This window comes from Crotalus tigris, unplaced genomic scaffold (genome assembly GCF_016545835.1).
Source record: "Crotalus tigris isolate CLP2741 ecotype Arizona unplaced genomic scaffold, ASM1654583v1 scf7180000018838.1047803, whole genome shotgun sequence".
Classification (NCBI taxonomy): domain Eukaryota; kingdom Metazoa; phylum Chordata; class Lepidosauria; order Squamata; family Viperidae; genus Crotalus; species Crotalus tigris.
This window is the reverse complement of record NW_024097227.1, coordinates 188,278-207,465: the sequence shown is the minus strand read 5'-3', so window position 1 is coordinate 207,465 and position 19,188 is coordinate 188,278. Positions and strand designations below refer to the sequence as shown.

Here is a 19,188-nt window from a genome sequence, read left to right as displayed (position 1 = left end):
TCTCAGTTTAACCTTTTGAAAAGTCATGCACCTCTTGTAATTTTGTATGGAGAAGTTTGAATGTTCATCTTTGGAATTTATAGTATTTTTTTCCTTTGGATACTCTTCACCTAGTCTCTTTTTACTGCTAGTGAGTTGTATGTGTTCATATTCCACAAATGGTACATACCAGCAAACAATATACCTTGTTGGTTTTTGACTTAACATATTGAGAGCCCTGCAAGTGGAAACATAGGATAGAAATAATATAATATTATTTATTAGGATGATACTTCAGTTTTGGCATCTGTTGTGGTGGAAGAAGATAATTATATTCATGGAAAGGGGAACATTCTGAGAAAAAGTATTTACATTTAAACTATGAATTGGGAAATAAGGTTTGAATTACTGGCATATATTAAAAGCAAAGAAGATTGCTGGAGGCCATTCTCCCCATCATATTTGTTAAAACATCAATAATTGTATAACTGAAGAAACTATAAGCGTCTACTGAAGTGTAGGAATATCTTTATAATATTTTGTAGCTGCATTTAAAGCCTGTAAACTCCCTAACAAACATATAATACAATTAACACATTGCTAAACATTAGAGAGGAGGTAAGAGTTGTAGCTGATGAGATTAAAAATCTATTAGTATTAGCCACATCTCTAAATATTCTGCAACAGTAAGTATGCTATAACATAATGGGACCTTTCCCCAGATTTCTTTGAATAAGGCACACTGAAAAACTTTCTGAAATGAATCTACAGTTGTTTAAACATTAGAAGGGAGGTGGAAAATTACATTGCATGATTAGTTCCATAAATACTCTGTACTGAAGACCATGGAAAGAGTCTGAACAATATTGGCTCCCTTGGCTAAGTATTGGAGATGAGCACCACCCCTAGAATCAGAAACGACTGGACAGGGAAAACCTTTACTTTTATAAATGTTATATTAGATTACAATATGGTAGCTCAGCAGTTAAGACACTGGACTTATTAGCTGGAAAGCCAATAGTTTGGGTTCAAAACTTGAGCATTGTATATGATTGGGTGAACTCCCGTCCTTGCCCTAGCTCCTGACAACCTAGCAGTTTGAAAGTAGATAAATAGGTACCACTTCACTTGGAAGATAACAGTGCTTTGTGACATCAGGTTGACCACATGACCATGGAAATGTCTTCAAACAAGGCTGGTTCAATGGGCCTTGAAAGAGATGAGCACTCCCCCTATAATCAGCAACTACTAATGGAGTAAAATCTGCAGGGATTCCTTTAGTTTGCGACAATAGTACTACTATTTGGATCAATTAGGAAGAGTGGTATGTAAGAATGCTTTATAGTATGTTGGAGCTTTCAAAACACAAGATAATTCTGAAAATGAGCAATAGTTTGCTATTATGAATACTATAGTATTTAAGCTTTGGCTGTTTGCAGGATTCCCTTTTGGGTGGTTCCTAATAAGATGAACATTAATAATGTGCAATAGAGTTGTATGATGATACGTTCTGCTGTTCTAAAGCAAAGTGAATGAGAGAAATATGAAGCAATTATAAACTCCCCTAAATAACAGTTTTAAAATATGAAAACGAATGTGGGATGATTAATCTTTTACTATTTGTTTTCTTCCTCCAACAGTTTTTTCTGAACAATTCATAATTACTTACTAAGTTTTGTTATAGCTATCATTTTTTTAAGAAAATGAGGTTGAAGAATAAATACCATAAATGTTATTACTTTCCCTCAACTACAGAGCAACAGCTCAGTTGCTCTTGAACTTTAAAATATTAAAAATGTAATGTACAATTAATCCAGACTGATTATATGGTATCTATTGTGAGAAATTATAATAAGTGAGAAACACTGAATGTTAATATCATTCAACAGTTAATATGTGTACTTCACAACTGTTAATATGTGATAAACTATATGTTGGTGAATATAAGCAGACTACAGACATGAATAAGAGAGACAAATATGTATTATTAATGTATAAGATGCATGCATCGTATCATCTAATATGAGTGAGGGATCTGTGGTCTTTACTGAGTTGCATCTTGAAGTAGCCCCAACAAGAAGTATGGCCAATAGTGAAGGATCATAGAACTATACTTCCACAAGATATGGAGAACACAGGTTTCAACCAGATCCAGGAAAGCAAATAGCTTTGAAGAGGTTAAATAAGTACAATATTTTCAGTGAGTAAAGATAAATAGGATTTGGGGAGTGGGATCTCTCTCTTTTGTATCCCTCTAGAAAAAATATCTAGTGCAACTGACTCATCTTCAGTAAGCTAACACAGGGACATAAATTTATCTACGTATGTAAGGCATATACATGCCTCTTATAGCATGTAACAGAAATGGACCTGGCAAAAATATTTAGGCCCATTATATCTTGTAGACTGAAATCAAGAATATACACAAAGCACAATAATAATATAAAAACCAAATTCCGCACTAACCAATCAAAAGCATGGGGGGCATTTTTAAAATACAGAGTAATACATAGAATGCAATAATAGCGCAAGAACAAGCTTACCAACCAAATCAAGAAGTTGTTTTTTGCATTTATAAATAATGACAGACCAAGAACATGCATAGAGAAAAAAAAAACCCAATGTTTTATAAACTTTTGGCTTTATTCTGATCTATCTTAATATTTTGATTGTTCCTCCCTTTTTTCACAACAAATAAGATTTCCTCTTCAGCCTATAATAAACCATTTAAGTTATCAAACCACTTGAAATTTTAAATCTCTTTTTGAAGTTTGCAATTGTGGCTATCTCAGTCAAAATTTTGCTTTTGTATCTTTATTTCTTGTATTTGAGGTATGTGATACAAATTCAAGAAATTGATGTGACATGTCAGGTTCTTTTGGATCTGAAGTAAGATGCTGACCTTTTCTTCTCCTTTCTCTTTTTTTTAAGCAGGTCTGAAGATAAAGAAATTGAACTGTTTTCTGAGAAACAATTTCTTGTTTTTAGTGTTCTTATTTTACTGTTTTATTCTGTAGTAAATCATATAGCTTATCCTGGTGTTAGTCTGGTTTAAAACACATTTGACATAGATGCTGAACACTTTTTTTAAACAAAGGATCATTCCTTCCAGCCACATTTTATTTATTAGAGAATCAGCCAAAGTCTTTATGAGAGGGGAAGAATGAAGATACTTCTTCACTGTGGCAAGATTGGGAAATGGAAATGTTTAATTTTTGGAAGTCGTTAAAAAGATAAATTCAAGAAAGAGACAATGAGAATAACTATAGGAATTCACTATTATGTGAATTTACTATTATGAAAGGATTGTTTTTGTCCAGGAATTCACTTTATTATGAAAAAAAAATCTCATTTGGAATTTTTTGCCAGCATAGCTACTTTGCATCAAAGGTCTAGAAACATGCCAAGACTTCCCATCAAAATTATTTGAATATTTTCCCACAAAAGCCCTCACTCATGCATTTACCATGTTGTTGTTCAGTTGTTCTGGCTATGTCTTTTCTCAGTTACTTCTACATGTGGAATACTTACTACATTTACTATGGAATCAAAATGGCCATTGACATCTTTTACAACCCCTTTACCCAAAATTAATAGGAAAAAAAACCTTGCTAAAATTAGAATCAAAGTTGGATAGGTTACATTGCATCAAAGTTAATAAAGGAGCCTCAATCCTGGAATATGTTTTTAACCTGGGTGAATTTACTGTTTTCAATATAACAAATAGTGCCAATATATTTTGTAGTGCTGTGACGCATTGTGTCTCTTTATTTTCCATTAGATATGAGAAATTAATCTATAGAAAAAAATGGAGAAAATGCTTTCACTGTATGCAGAATATGAGGCAAGGACGAAAATACATTTGAGCAATGTAGTGCTTAAGACTAATTTTTTGAAATTAGTACATTTGTCAATTCATTAAGGTTACAAAATTTGATTCCGAATGCCTGCAAGCCCTTTTTTCCCACTGGTTCAGTGCATCACTTTATGCATTTCCTTTAATGCAAGGCCTTGGGGAGAAGGTAAATCTAGCATGAAGGGTGGGAAACTTGTAGGGATATGAGATGTTACATGATTGCTCTTGAAGTTCATTAATTAAATGGGGAAGTCCCAAAGGGGCATTTTCCAAAATGCAACCAGACTTCCTTGGTTTTTTTCTTTGAAAACATTTCATTTCTCATCCAAGATGCTTCTTCATCTCTAATTGAAAACAGAAGGATTGACTTGGAAACATAGGAAAGGTGAATTTAAACCTTCACAAGTATTCATGATCTACAAACATAAGCAGATAAATTTCTGCACATAGGGTTGCTAGAACAGGAAGATGTTGCTCTGATGTATGGAAATTCCCTATCTAATAATAGAAGAATGCTGGTCAAGCAAAGACATATGGCTTTTTGTTGTGAGTGAGAAAAAAATACTGAACTATCGCCCATGCTGGCTGGGAGTTCAGGATTACATTTTAAAGTCTTCAAGATTGAGAAACACTGGCTTGGTGACTTCAAAGCTACAAAGATTAAGTATAATCTACAAGAACAAGTGAAACCCTATCCGCTGGATGCAGGCAGCACGTGAAACTACACCCCCTCTGGTCCGTGGAAAAAATCTCCACAGAACCGGTCCCTGCTGCTCAAAAGGTTGGGGACCTCTGGATTAGAATATAAATCTACTTATATACCAAAGAAAAGGTCTTCAATCAGGAATGACCTATATACATTGTGTCTCTTTTAACCTTAGTGTTTATTGACATGCTAGAAAATGCCAGACTTATATCTGGTCTGTTTACTTTTATGGGAAGAATCAATTGTCCCTTGTCTTCATTTGAATTTTCTCCAGGTCCATCTTTATAAAAAAACAAAAAACAAAACCAGATTCTTAGCCACAGAGACTTTGCGCATCTTTGTGTGTATATGTGCGCTTACATTCTAAATTTAGTGTTAGCATAACATTTGTTTCTACCTAAATGATAGTTGAAAAATATTGTTTCCTGTCTTTTTCGGAGGTTTAAAGATCCTGTGCAACTTTTCTACTTTATCAATTTAGTGATGCAAATAATAGCTGAAAGTAATCCTGAAAATTGCACTCCCAGATAAATATGTGCACATGACATGTTTGTTCATATGTGTGCATACACATACACATACATCCTGAAAGGATCAGGAAACAAATACAAGAAACACTGGAACTTTATTGTTATAGGATATAATAATAGAATCTTGGAAGCCTGGTAGAGTTTATCTCTTCCTCTCTTATACTAAAGATAATCAAGATGGGGCAGCTCTGAATTTCTCTCTTACCCTTGCCTCTCTTTCAGATCTAACGCTTTATGTAAGTGCTCTTGTATTCTTTCTTTAAAATTATTTCTATATTCCTCGACATTATCAAAAGCTACACGCTACACTTCTCCTCCACTACTCACACACAAATTGAGTGGGCAAGGCCATGGAGTTAGCTATATCTAACTATAGTTAATAACTACAAATTTAATTAACTGTCTGTAAGAACATCAGAGCCTGATTCTGAAGGAAGTAAACCAGGGTCAAAAGCACTGACATGCCCTATAATAGTATAAATAGCAGGAGAAAGGATGGTTTCCACTATTTATTTCTAAATAAAGTGACTCAGAAAGATACTGACCCCTGGAGAATAGGAAACAACTGGGCATTCTCAAGGGGCATCCAACAGAAATATTGATTTAGCAGTTGGGAGTTTTGAAGATTTGTTTGATTATATTTGTATAAATTCAATTTAAAAAAAATAGAGCTATCTAATAATCACCAATTAGTAATTAGAGGTTTAAATATCTCTAATTTTATTTAGAGATCATTAGATTTTTGCATATCAAGTTAATAGCTCTAAGAAACAGGTATTCAGCACCAAGTTAATAATGGGAGTTTAATAACATTGACGTAGAAAATATCACATCTGGACTGAAAAAATACAGATGACCAATGCACAGCAGCAAAGTGAGTTTTCCAAGTCTTTTTGCTGCAAAGATATATTCATGTGCCAGTTAGAAGTTCAGTGGCTGCATATAAACCTTGCCTTAATTACTAAGCCCCAGGAAAAATGAATGCTATCTTCATCTCCTGTATTTTGTTTCTCTTTTCCATACCAACAATTCATATGCATAATCAGGGATGTAGGTCTACACATTTTTCAACACTTTAAACCATTGATAAGTAACTACCTTTTTGGCAAGATTTCTTGGATTTTTGTCCAATTATAATAAAAAAAACCTGAACATTAAATTTTGTGGAGCTTAAAGCTTAGTCTCTATATTTTATTTATTTAAAAATACATGCTATTAATTTTTGCAGTTGTTTACACCTGTATTTTGGTGAAAGATTGTTTATAAAACTAGTTTGAAGTTGTAAATATCGTGAACACTGATCAGAAAACGCTGTTTGCAATGAAGCTGCATTTTGGATACACCTCATATTAAATCCCCTCTCTTGGGTTTTAAGACAATGCTTTGTCTGGGAACTAATAATGTTCCCATGTGAAATTTTCATACAAATCATCTGAATCACATATCTGATGAAAATAATGGAGCTCAGAATTGTGCTTATATCTGCTATAATGAGGATGGAAATTTCCAGACTCTGGAACCTGAGAATTAAAGCTTATTCTACTATGCTATTTCCTCCTGTTGGGCTCTTAATGAAAATTATTTGGTTTTTACCCCTTCTGTTTTATTGGGATTTCTCTAATTTGTGCAGCACAAAGCTACAATGTGCCAAATGCTTATCTGCACATATTTTATGTCCCTAAGATCTGAGCTACTGATTTATTGGATATTATAGCTAGAAGTTCCATTTCTGTTGATCATTGAAGCATCTGCTTGTTGCAAATACTAATTGTATAAGCAATTATTTCCAGCATATCTGTAATTCTTTCTGACTAGTAGATGCCCAGTAAGATATAAGTTTATATATAGATATAAGGGATTTAGGTTTAACAGCCTAATTATGATGAGTATTTCAGAAAAAGTGAAAACTGGCAACTGCCTTTAGTTTTCTTTAGATCTACGGTGGATCCAAGAGGCATCTCTTGGTATGGTGTGAATGGAATTGTGTGATAAGTCAATCATTCCCATTGTCCTCAGCAGTTGACAAACAAATGTTTGCCATGCTGATTCAGAGTGTGAATAATCTTAGAAGTGATACTATTATCCTAATCACTCTGGACAATAAAACAGATCCCAATCAGTCAATTAAATTACTTCTGGAAGTTCATAGGCTTCTCATAGTTGACTATTGGGCATTATGAGAACAAAATCTTAGAGAAGGCAGGTCCTTGATATGATTAGATAGCATTTATCTGAGTTGCTAAGAGTTATCCATAGTAGTTGTAAAGATTTCTTTTCTCAATGCAAGAATCCACTCATAGTTTTGTTTGTATTGCATTTCTATTTCATATTCTAGCCCCAGAATGCTCCTGAGACCAGAAAAAAATTCACAAAGAGAAATTAGGACAGCCATTGTCAGCCAGCCATATTTGCTTGTAATGCCTGAATTAAGAGAAGCAAAAGACAGCCTAAATTGGTGTTTGAATGAATCCAGGGAAGTTTCTGACTTGGAAATGTCATAGACTTTTGCCACTTGTGTTCACTAATATACTTTATCAGCAAAACATTTCATTTTACTTGGAACACAATTCAGTCACTGTCATTTTGTCTCTGTTAACCTAACATAATACACAAAGAAACATTTAAATAATATATAAAGAAGGGAAAACTATTTAACAATTTAGATTGTAATATATCTATGTATATCATATACATTATGTGACTACTACTGGAAAATAGCATTGAGAATGGTTTTCTGCTTTTGTAAACTGTTGAACTTTAAATGCCAATACACGTAATTCTGTTTCTTCAGAAGTCTATCTCCCACTGATCAGAATGCAGACTGTATTGGTGATAGTACACACCAGATGGTGCTATATGCTATAGTTTAATCTGAATGGAGGCTATTGTTGAATTTATGTATGTATTATGTGGGGGACAATTGATAGAATTTCTACATAATAATTTTTTATCTTTTGGCATCATCGGTGAACAGAATCTAACACATTTAGCCCTTTAGCCTTGTTTTTCACATAAAGGAACAAAAATGAATTCATTAGATTATTGTGTAACTGACTGGGAATGGATTGCAGTTTTATTCTGTTTTATTTTGCATTCTCTTATGCAATATCTGATTTAGCACATTCCAATGATTACTTCTAAATAACTTTTATGAGCTTATTTATTTTAAAAATAAATTTGAGGATATTAAAATATCAAACTATACCAACAGTTAATGGATAAAGATTTATTAAAATCATCATTAAAATTGCCCCCATTAAGTGCAGCAGAAGCTAAAAGAATAATTTCAAAACAGACAGCTGGCAAAGCCCCCAGGACAGGATATGTTACCACCAGAAACTTTTAAGGCATTGCCTGTCAGCTATGCTAACTTCCTTGTTTATTTATATCAATGCCACTGGGCAAAATCCTCTGGGTTAGAAAAACAGTGTGGTCATACCAATATTTAAAAAGGGAGATTTCACAAACCTGCTAACTTTTGCCCTATACTTGACATAGGGTGTAAGCTATATACAAGGTAACTTTTAAACAGGCTGATTCATTGAAAGGATACTAGGCAGATTAACAGAAGAACAAACAGGCATCAGAAAGGACATGGAACTGTAGATCAGTGTTCTACTTTACAATATCTGATTCACAAATCAATAAATGGACCCCCCAAATAACCTCAAATGGATCTTCAAAATCAATGCACAATATATTACTTTAATATATAGATTATATGAAGACACTTACATGCAAGTACAGATAAAACAAAGCAGCTCCCTAACAAAGCAGTAAAAATTACAAAAAGTGCCTGCCAAGGCTGTATAATGGCCCCTTTTATGTTTAATTTTTATATAAACAATGTTGTAGAAGAGCTTAATAATCCTTCATTTATATCCCATCAATTGAAAGAAGAAAAATTCCTATATTATTGTATGTAGATGATATGGTATACATGTTGACAATATTAATTGAAATGGAAATAATCTATTCAAATGTCAGAATTAGGCATTTATTCTAGGAAAGAATGCTTACAGATAAATTGTTCCAAAACTATGATAGTAGTATTTGCTAAAAGACCAATTTGTGTCTAAAATTACTCTCACAATTCTCCTTAGATCTGCTGAGTGACATAAATTATCACTATTACACTAATACACTAGTCCCCCACTACTGAGGGACTACTTATGTTTTTTAAAGATTTTGAACAAGATGGGGAGCAACTTAATCTTAAATTGACTAAGGGGTATCAATATTTTAAAGAAGGACAACGAATGTCATATTTTATACAATGTCTTACATCCCATTCCCTGAGACAAGCTTTTATAGAATTTTGCTTTCAAACAATGCTAAACACCGTATTTGGTGGGAAGATATAAAGGATTATTAACTATAACACCATTTATGCATTTGTAATTTACAGGTGGAAGATTTAACCCATTACTTATTACATTGCAAATTTTGTCAAGAAGCTAGAGCTAGATTCATTATGCCCTTGTTAAACCAACTGGAGGAGTCTAGCTTAGAAGGAAAAAAATAGTTTCTGCTGTCTGATGAAGATGAACATCTAATGAAACAAGTTGCACTATTTGCAATGGGTTCAAGGAACATACTAAAGCACTTGCTGACAAATAGTATAGCAATATTAGAAGGGATGTATTGAACTAATTATTGTTATTTTATATGAATTTAGCTAAAACCTCTGGTTGCAAATAAATGTTTAATGTCAACGTCAATTACCTCATTCTAGGTTCCTACCTAGTCAAAGCACAGCCCAAGTATACAAAAAGGATAAAGTTGAAACAACGTCCCTTCCTAAAATCCAGTGATGAGATAAGCAGATAAAAACAGGAAAGATTTCATTTTAAAAATTAATCATGATTTGGAATGAGTTCTCTTGGTTTTTGTAATGACTCTGACCCACCAGCCTCCAATATATTCAAGATGCTTGAACTTTTGCTTCAGCAGTGTTCAACATCTGACTCAAGAGCTGAAAACTGTCTTGTGGAAAACTAGTATATCAGCATGCTGCTACTAACCCAGTGCTGTGATTATTGAACCAAATAGTGTCCCTGATCTGATTCTAAAGTTCCTGACTGAAATTGAAACAAATTCCCAGAAATAATATTAAGCTTGGGACTCCAAACTATCATTTATACATTTCTCAGTGTTCAGTTTTACATTCTTAATAGGCAAAAGATGGAAGCAATATGTGGAGCTGGTGTGAATCCTCTTCTGCAAATAATTCCTTTGCATTATACAAATACATTGTTGAAATTCTAAAGGATGATACATGAATGATAGATTGGAAAGTTATATGCTTTACTCATTGCTAGAACTTTTCAGCAGCCTGCCTGGCATTTACTTCTGTTTCACTGCTCCCTTAGCTGCTTAAATTAAAATTTAATAGCACTATTTTGATAATTTCTTATACAGCTTCGTTCATTATAAAAAGATGGATTCCACCAGGAAAACAAGTAATTCATAGTGGATTCTTCTTTTCAGCAAATAACCAGCTGTAGTTCAGCACATCTTCTGTTCCCTGGGGCCATCTAGTACACATGTTGCTTGTTCCAGAGTCATTGTGGGCACATCATTGGTGGGTGAAATCAGCAACATTTTTCTGGCAGAGCCTCTTTCTATTTAATGGGTATATAAAAAGCAGAAATTCAATAGGTGCAGATTCTTTTTAGGTGAGAGCCCAGAGTCATTTTACAATTGCATATATGGAATTCTGTTTGCCATTTTAATGCCAATTCTTCTATGATATTTAATCATTTTTCTCCCCAGGGCAGATATTTGAAGTGGAAAATATTTGTAAAATTTTTTAAATTAAACATTTATAAAAATGGATTTAATTATAGTATCCTTATTGTCAGGTTCTTTTGTCTTCATTTTTTAATGTTTAGTTACCATGCTTGGGACTGGGACTGATTGTTTAATCTTTAACTTTATACATTCCCAGCAAACCTGATGTTCCAATGGAGCGTTTCTAGGAATATCATGCAATCATACAAAGTTGGTTATCTCATTCATTTTAACATAGTATCTCCTTGGATTTTCAAAAGAAAAAGATTAATGTTTTAGACTTCATTCTTGCTGCATTAATTTTGCCATAGATGTTATCTGAGAAGAATGTTGAATGGATGGGACCATGGAAGATCATGAAATTTTCATAAACTGAATATATATCATTCTTCCTAGAGAAGCTGCAGAGCTCCAGAAATTTGTGGTCAGTTCTTATTTTTTTTTCACAGCAAAGAAAAAAATGATTAGAATTTAGATAGATTTTATTCATATTTATAGTGTGCATCACGCAGTAGCAGAGCTAAATATAATCTTGAGATTATTTATTTGTTATATGCTTATAGTGCCACAGAGAGTCAATTTGGTGTAGTGGTTACTTTGGTCTAGTCACTCTTTCACAGCTCTAAATAAGAGGCGATAGTAAACCACTTTTAAATCTTGCCAAGAAAACTGCAGGGACTAGTCCAAGGCAGACTACTTCCCCTTCCCCAAGTGCCACGAACAAAAGACTCTTGGTGGTATACAACAAACAAATATCCACGGCACAAAAATAACAACAAAAACTCAATCAAACTCAAGCACCACACAGTGTAAAAATAGATCTACATAAGAAATGATTCAAGATGCTGTCATCTAAATGAAAAGTAGCCCTCAGAAAGAATTTTATCTTCACTTGCTTCTGAAGGTTTTCAGCATTTGGGGTAAACTGACTTTGTAAGGGAATTTTTTTCTATATCTTGAGACCATGGCTTGGTCCCTCCTAATCTGCTAATCTGTGAAAGATTGCTACTAAAAGAAGGGGTGGAAAACACGTGTGCATGGGTATGAATTCAGGGAGGCAGGGAAGGAGAGCGATCATGATGTGAGTGAATGAAAGGGGAAGGAGGGTGCAGTATTATGTGAGTGAAGAAAGTGAGGAGACTTACTTGATTGATTTGTAGCACTTATCGCAGTTAGCACTGCTTATGTAAGATGCTTTATCATTAGCATTGATTCTTCTTTTTACAAAGCATGCCTGTATGTTTTTGGCTTTGCTGATAGAAATTCTATGATTGTGATATTTGGCAGGATCCCATTTGTTGTGGAGATGAACAGGTTAGATGCAGATTACCTACAGAAATAGCTTTTATTTCTCTTCCCCCACCCCAAAGCATGGAGAGTTTTGAGAGGAAGGGATTACAAGAGAGTAAGCAATGGGGAATGTACAATTTTGATAGTGTAACATACTCTCTTCATAGATGTGTATTCCCATTCTTATCATCCTTTCTTCTCCAATTAATGTTATTATAAACATAAATTTCCTTCTTGCTAAGTATTCCAGCATTGGGATGAGCATTTCAAAGGTGAGGGAAGTGGGAAAAAGAAAAGCACAGTCATGGTCATGAAACATCCCACTTAATGATTGCTTTGCTTAATGACAGTCCTAGTTGAGGTCACTAAACAAGGACTATTTGTAATACTGTATAATGGACCTATAAATGACCATTCCACCCCCAGCAAAATATTTTAGCAAGTGCTTTACAGTGATCGGTTGGTTCTGTTTTGCAGATTTGAAATGTAGTGGACATTTTTGTCAGTCTTCCAGATCTTGCTTTCCACAAGGTTCCACAAACTTCTATTTATTTTTTTTCATATTTGAAATTTCTAGTTGAAAGGATTAAGATACTTTTTAATAGCCTGTTTTTTTATGAGAGTGAATTATCTTCTTTTTTAAATTCTTGGGCAGCTGATTAAAGATCCCCTGATTGTTAAAAGTAGACAAAGGAACAATCAGAACCTGAGTCACAGTACTTCTTCACCCGTGGAATTGTCTTCACTTTTGTTTTGACCCTATCTCCTTTTTTCTTTATCCCTCCTTTAATTCCCTGCAAGCATATGCTCCCTGGCATATCAACCAACACTCTGGAGTAATTCATGGGGATGTACCTTTCATGTGAGATTAGTCCAAGGTATCTGTTCTAAATGACTGGACATCTAGATGACTATAGAAAGTCCACAGGCAGAGTTTGGAGGGAATATCATCTATCTCAGAGAGAGATACCATAAAGTTTTCCTCAAGAATTTGGAATAGTGCTGCAGAGAGCAGTTACACACATACATTTTGTGCTTATACTATTATAGTTTTGTATTTGAACATTGGTGATTATGTATCACATAATCCGTTCACAATGCCTCAAGCATTTTTCTTTTTCTTTCCCTCTGTTTTAAAGTTGGTTTAATATATAAAAAAACATATTCCAGGTAATCCTTAATTTTCTTCCATTTGTTTAATGGTTCAAAATTACAATGGCCTTAGAAAAAGTAACTAATGATCTGTACTTGCACTTATGGTGTCACATCATCCCTGTGATCACTTGATTGCAAGTGGAGTACTTGATAATCATGACTAGTTGTAGCATCCTGCAATCACATGATCATGAGATTTGAAATTTTTTGCCAATTTCTGCATAAACCGCACTGGAGAAGCTGTATCTTCTTAACAATTTTGTGGTTCACTTAACAATTGCACGAGTGACTTAACAACCACCCTGAAATATTTGTAAAATTGGGTCTGACTTGACTGAAGACTCCAATGACTTATGACGTAAATTCTGATCTCAGTTGTGGTCGTAAGTCAAGGACTACCTGGTATTCCTTTCAGGATGACAGCGATCCAGCTGTGTAACTCAAGCACAAGTATAGTTATACAACCCCCCTAAAAAATAAAATTAAATAAAAAAGAGAGGGAGAAAAGAAACATTAGAGAAGCATAATAGATGCATTGATCTGTGTGGCAATGACATTTTATTAATCTTTAATTTATTACATTTTCCTGACTTCGAAATACGTCTCCCCCTTTCTCCAGATTCTGTTTTCCACTCCCACATATTTTGTTTTTTGGGGGGAGAAATGAACAAGCAGTGAAATGGGTATTCATATAGCTACAGCAGTAGTTACTTAGATAGTGAGATGGGTGGTATATAAATTTGATAATTAAATAAATACAATAAAATAAAAATTTTGGATGCATATATGTAAATGTATATATTTACATGTATAGGAGATTTCAGAAAATTCTCCTAGCTAAAAATGTGCTTATCATTTATTATGTATATAATTTTATTTATATTATTTGGGAACATTTTTTTCAACCCTTCCAATTATGAATGCCATCTATATTTTTTAGCTTTGATAACATAGTTTAATGTTGAATTTGGCTCTAGTTATTTAAACCCAACAGATACATTTTCATCCAACGGATGCATTCTATAATTCTATATCCTCTTCTTATATGTGAAGTTGTTACTTAGTTGTGCTAGAACAAAGATAGCCTGCCATTTAAAAAGCAATGGCGTGAACAATTAGAATCTGCATGCTATTTTAGACACAGAGTTATCACAGATATGACAGTTGTCAAATCTACTTGTCTAGCCCAAGCTATACTATCTCAGTTCCTCAGTTTCATAATACCTCCATTCACTTAATATATCTATGATGAAAATGAAACTATTAGCAGTAAACTTCCAGACTATATCTGGAATTGTCACTAAACTTAGAAAGGTTAAGTATCTATAATTTATAAGACACCCTCCAGATAATCCCATAAAATGAACTGCTGAAGCTTTGATGTTGAAAAATACACCTGTGGTAGCCAGGTGATTTCTTTTCAATAGACCCAAATATCAGTAGGGTTAACACTAAATATCACTTAATGCTCTCTATTTGCATCCATTAAGCAAGTAGGTGGAAAGGAAATAAGGTAAATATCTCATGTGAACCTGAATAGCAATTGGATTTAAAAATCTAAATAGATGTATCTGATATTACAGAATGAGACACATAGCTATATAATTTCCTTGGCATAATTTCAATAATTGTATCTGAGAAGGAAATGTGAACACATGAGACAAAGGAAGAAATAATAGCTTGTAGCATTGAAATGTACTTTTCAAGTTATGTTTTATTTTTTCAATTCCAAACAGCAGTCAAGAGCTGCTAGTTTTGTAGATGAACCAAGAGAAAAGAGAAATATAGCTCAAGTGCATTTGTCATCACTTATATTCTACATATTCTACATGGGTCAGTCCACGAGTATGTACGGAACATCATCCACATCTTATACTGTTGGATAACTTAATATGTGAGTCTTGAGAATATAGATAAGGTCTTAATACTGTTTATACTATCAAGCACTTACTTGATCCCTGTTCCTCACGCCTTGCTATCTCTAGCAGGGAAGGTGATCTCTAGCAGATTGTGGGAGTAAATTAATTCCAGAAATTAAGAAGGCAATGATTCTAAGCTTTTAAGTAGGACAGAAAGTGCTATTATTTCTGAATAAAGCTATTTTGTTTTCAGATGACTTTGCCATCTGTAATTGGGTACCAGCAAAGATGACTTTGCCATCTGTAATTGGGTACCAGCTATGGTTTTGCTATCAAGGTTATTCTAAATGCTCTGTGGGATGATCTCAGTTGGAACTGATATAAGCGAAGTTGATTTTCTTTGCAATGTCATGAATTGTACCATGAAAACCAGTCTGAATTTCATTTAGATGGTATTGTGTTGTGGTGGTTCTATTTAATAATGGATGGGCATATTTAGTTTGTGTGGTTTTTGAATTTAATCTCTCATATTTCCAACTAGAGATTTGAAGAAATGTGTGAAAGAGAGGAAGACATGTGAGAAATCAAAGCTGTCTCATTTTCTGGCATCTGGAAAATAGAATTCATATAGAATTAGCTGAAATAAATGCTTCAACACTGAAAGATAGGACTATGATGAGATCCTTGTATGGATTCACTCTTTGATGCTGGAACCAAATGTGGCTTATACATTTCTGAAGTTTGGTAAATGTTCAAATATTATTCTTCAATATTTTCAAGGCATTTTAATTTGCATTTTAAATTGAAATTTTTAATTCAACATTCAAACAATTCAAAATTTCTTTTTTTTTTGAAGAAATTTTATTGTTTTTTTCATTTTTCATAAAAGTGCTTAAGAAACAACGTGGTGACTGGGCTATCAATTATCCAAGAATAAAATTAATTCCTTAAAAGTTCCCTCTCTATTTCCCACATATTATTTTACCAATTAAAATTATTACATTTATATAAAAACAAGCTCAATCAATTCAATTGGTCATCAATCACATTTCAATTATAAGAATCCAAATCCTGTTTTTAAGCTTTATTATTTTAGAAATTACCACATTCCAATTAAGCTTATGTAGACATATTAACACTTTGGACATCCCTCATTTCTCTTTTCTCTATCATGATGATTCTATCTAAAATAAATATATTATCCCAAAAAGCAACATCCTTACATTTTTTTTAAATATAGCCTATTGCTTAAACTAATACATCATTTATTAATACTTTTATTTCTCTTATCACAAATATCTCCTCTTCTCCCTCTATTACAAAATAGTTATCTTGATTAAAATAAAGATATCAGTCCAGATATCAGATATCTTGGAAACCGGTTTGGCATAGAAAGAAAACTAGAGTTAGGTTTAAAAATGTGGTTTAAAATTCCACTGAATGGGTTAAAAAGGTTGTTGACACTTGGATTGTTTTAATAACAAATGAAATAGATGATTCTGTAAAAGGATATTTTTTGTAATAATATTTGGTATTAAAGATGATAAATAGTTGGAGGGGTAAATTTTACTTAATTGATTGATAGAATATATATTTAAAATAGACAGAAATGTAGTTCTTTGAATTCAAAATTTCTTATTGTCTTATTTTTAACTTTAAAATAAAAAACAATGGTTGAAAAAAAAAATACCAGTACAAAGTATAGGAACCCAAAGCTTACTTAAGAGCGAATTGAAAAGAAAAAAAAAATAAACCCTTAATTTGGAGTATATAGCTATTGATGTTTTCCTAAGGAGAGCTGCAAACATTTAAAGATCCAATTATGTCTAAAACATAATTTGTGCAGACAAAGGTAACCTTTTAAATATTATAGTTATTCAATAGTAAATAAATGGCTTGAATGTGTCTAGATGATAAAATTTTCCAGTCTGTTTGTATTAATGTTTGAACCAAAGCATTTTCTCACAGTTTTGTTTCCAGTGTTTTCCAGTAATAAACCTAGTTGCTGATAATAAGATAGAATAATACCTTAAGCTGCATTAAGAAATGCATTAAGAAATACAGTAGGCAAATAACTCTATGATTCATTTGGATATCACGTTATGATTTCTCCAGTTTCTTTAAAAATATTTGACTTACTGGGTTTTATCACTACAGATTTTCTATACATGTCTGTTTGCATATCCACACATTCTAGAAGAGTTATATCTGTTAACAGTATAATTTCAGTAGAAATTTTTGACAACATTCTGAATTCTGTGTCAGGAAAAAAACCAATGAGATTTATCAAGCTTACTGTTCAAAGTATATTGAGAGTATCAAAGGAAACTGTTGTGTTTAATATAACACATTTATATGATATTGATGTCTTACTAGTAAATGGAAGAGACGCATACTGTTCTTTAAATATTCTTAATTGACTTAAGTGATACAAGCAATGTATTTTGTTAAAGGAATGATTTACCTGACTTGTTTGAAATCATGTTGGTAGTTGTGTTTGGGATTTGTTTGGCAAAACATATTCAAACATTACAAGTTTGCAAGATTTATAATTATCTGATTAATTATAATACTGAACATATCCAACCCCCTTTTCATAACATTTTTAACAAACAAAATTACTTTTCTCTCAACCAAATGCTTTACAATTTTATAAGGATAGTAAAGCTATTTGAATTTACTTTACAGTATTTAGCATTATATTTAGCATGTTATATTTAATCCTCCTCTAATTAAATTTGCCATCTCTCTGCTAAGAAGAAATTTGGATTGAGCTGGAGAAATATAATTGCCTAATGTATCTTACATCTCTATGATGACTTTTCAGCTTAAAAATTATTAAAACTTGTTTTGGTCCAAAGATACAGTATTATATGTTCTTGTTAGTATAATATTACAATGTGCTTGTTTATTAAGTATAGATTCCAAACAATTTATACCTGTGATTTTAAAATCTGTCATGATACTACATACTGTATCTCATTGTAGATAGATGGCCATGAAAGTGTATGAAAACCAAAAATTGGAATCGGAAAGCACATTTTTAGACTAACAAATTTTATTTTAAAACATTAGCTTTAGTGAACTGTAGCTCAGTGAGTGAAAGTTTGTCTTTTAAAAAATTTCAATAATAAAATAAAATACAACAAAGTTGTTGTTGTCGTTAGTTGCAAAGTCTTGTCCAACCCATCGAGACCCAATGGACAACATTCCTCCAGGCCTTCCTGTCCTCTACCATCTTCTGGAGTCCATTTAAGCTCACGCCTACTGCTTCAGTGACTCCATCCAGACACCTCATTCTCTGTCATCCCCTTCTTCTATTGCCCTCAATCTTTCCCAGCATTAGGCGCTTCTCCAGTGGGTCCTTCCTTCTCATTAGGTGACCAAAGTACTTGAGTTTCAACTTCAGGATCTGGCCTTCTAAAGAGCAGTCAGGGTTGATCTCCTCTAGGATTGACCAGTTTGATCACTTTGCAGTCCAGGGGACTCCCAGGAGTCTTCTCTAGCACCATAGTTCAAAAGCCTCAATTCTTTGGCGCTCAGCTTTTCTTATGGTCCAACTTCACAGCCATACATTGCAACTGGGAAAACCATGGCCTTGACTATACATACTTTTGTTGGCAGGATGATGTCTCTGCTTTTAAGTATGCTGTCTAGATTTGCCACAGTTTTTCTCCCCAGGAGCAAGCGTCTTTTAATTTCTTGGCTGCAATCCCCATCTGTTGTGATCTTGGAGCCCAGGAAGATAAAATCTGTCACTCCCTCCATTTCTTCCCCTTCTATTTGCCAGGAATTGAGAGGACCGGATGCCATGATCTTGGTTTTCTTAATGTTGAGTTTCAAGCCAACTTTGTGCTCTCTTTCTTCACCTGCATCAAGAGGCTCTTTAGTTCCTCTTCACTTTCTGCCATTAGAATGGTATCATCTGCATATCTTAGGTTGTTGATATATTTCCCGGCAATCTTAATTCCAACTTTTGATTCAGATTACAGACTTGCCGGACTCCTTTCCCAATTTTGA

The 19,188-nt window shown here is 33.4% G+C and overlaps 1 protein-coding gene across 9 annotated transcripts in view; it reads left to right on the top strand.

Moving 5' to 3' along the window:
- TRIM33 (tripartite motif containing 33) overlaps positions 1–19,188 on the top strand; it is a 101,367-nt gene that overhangs the window by 69,598 nt on the left and 12,581 nt on the right. For 2 of the 9 annotated variants that reach the window (XM_039356937.1, XM_039356934.1), the window contains exon 21: positions 2,911–4,987. The exons of 2 other annotated variants lie outside the window; for them this stretch is intronic. In XM_039356937.1, coding sequence (XP_039212871.1) covers positions 2,911–3,034 — 124 coding nt within the window. In that variant the 3' untranslated portion in view covers positions 3,035–4,987. Of the gene's footprint in view, positions 1–2,910; positions 4,989–19,188 lie in introns of those variants that run through there. 5 more of the 9 variants (XM_039356935.1, XM_039356938.1, XM_039356945.1 and 2 more) reach the window with 4 other exon arrangements.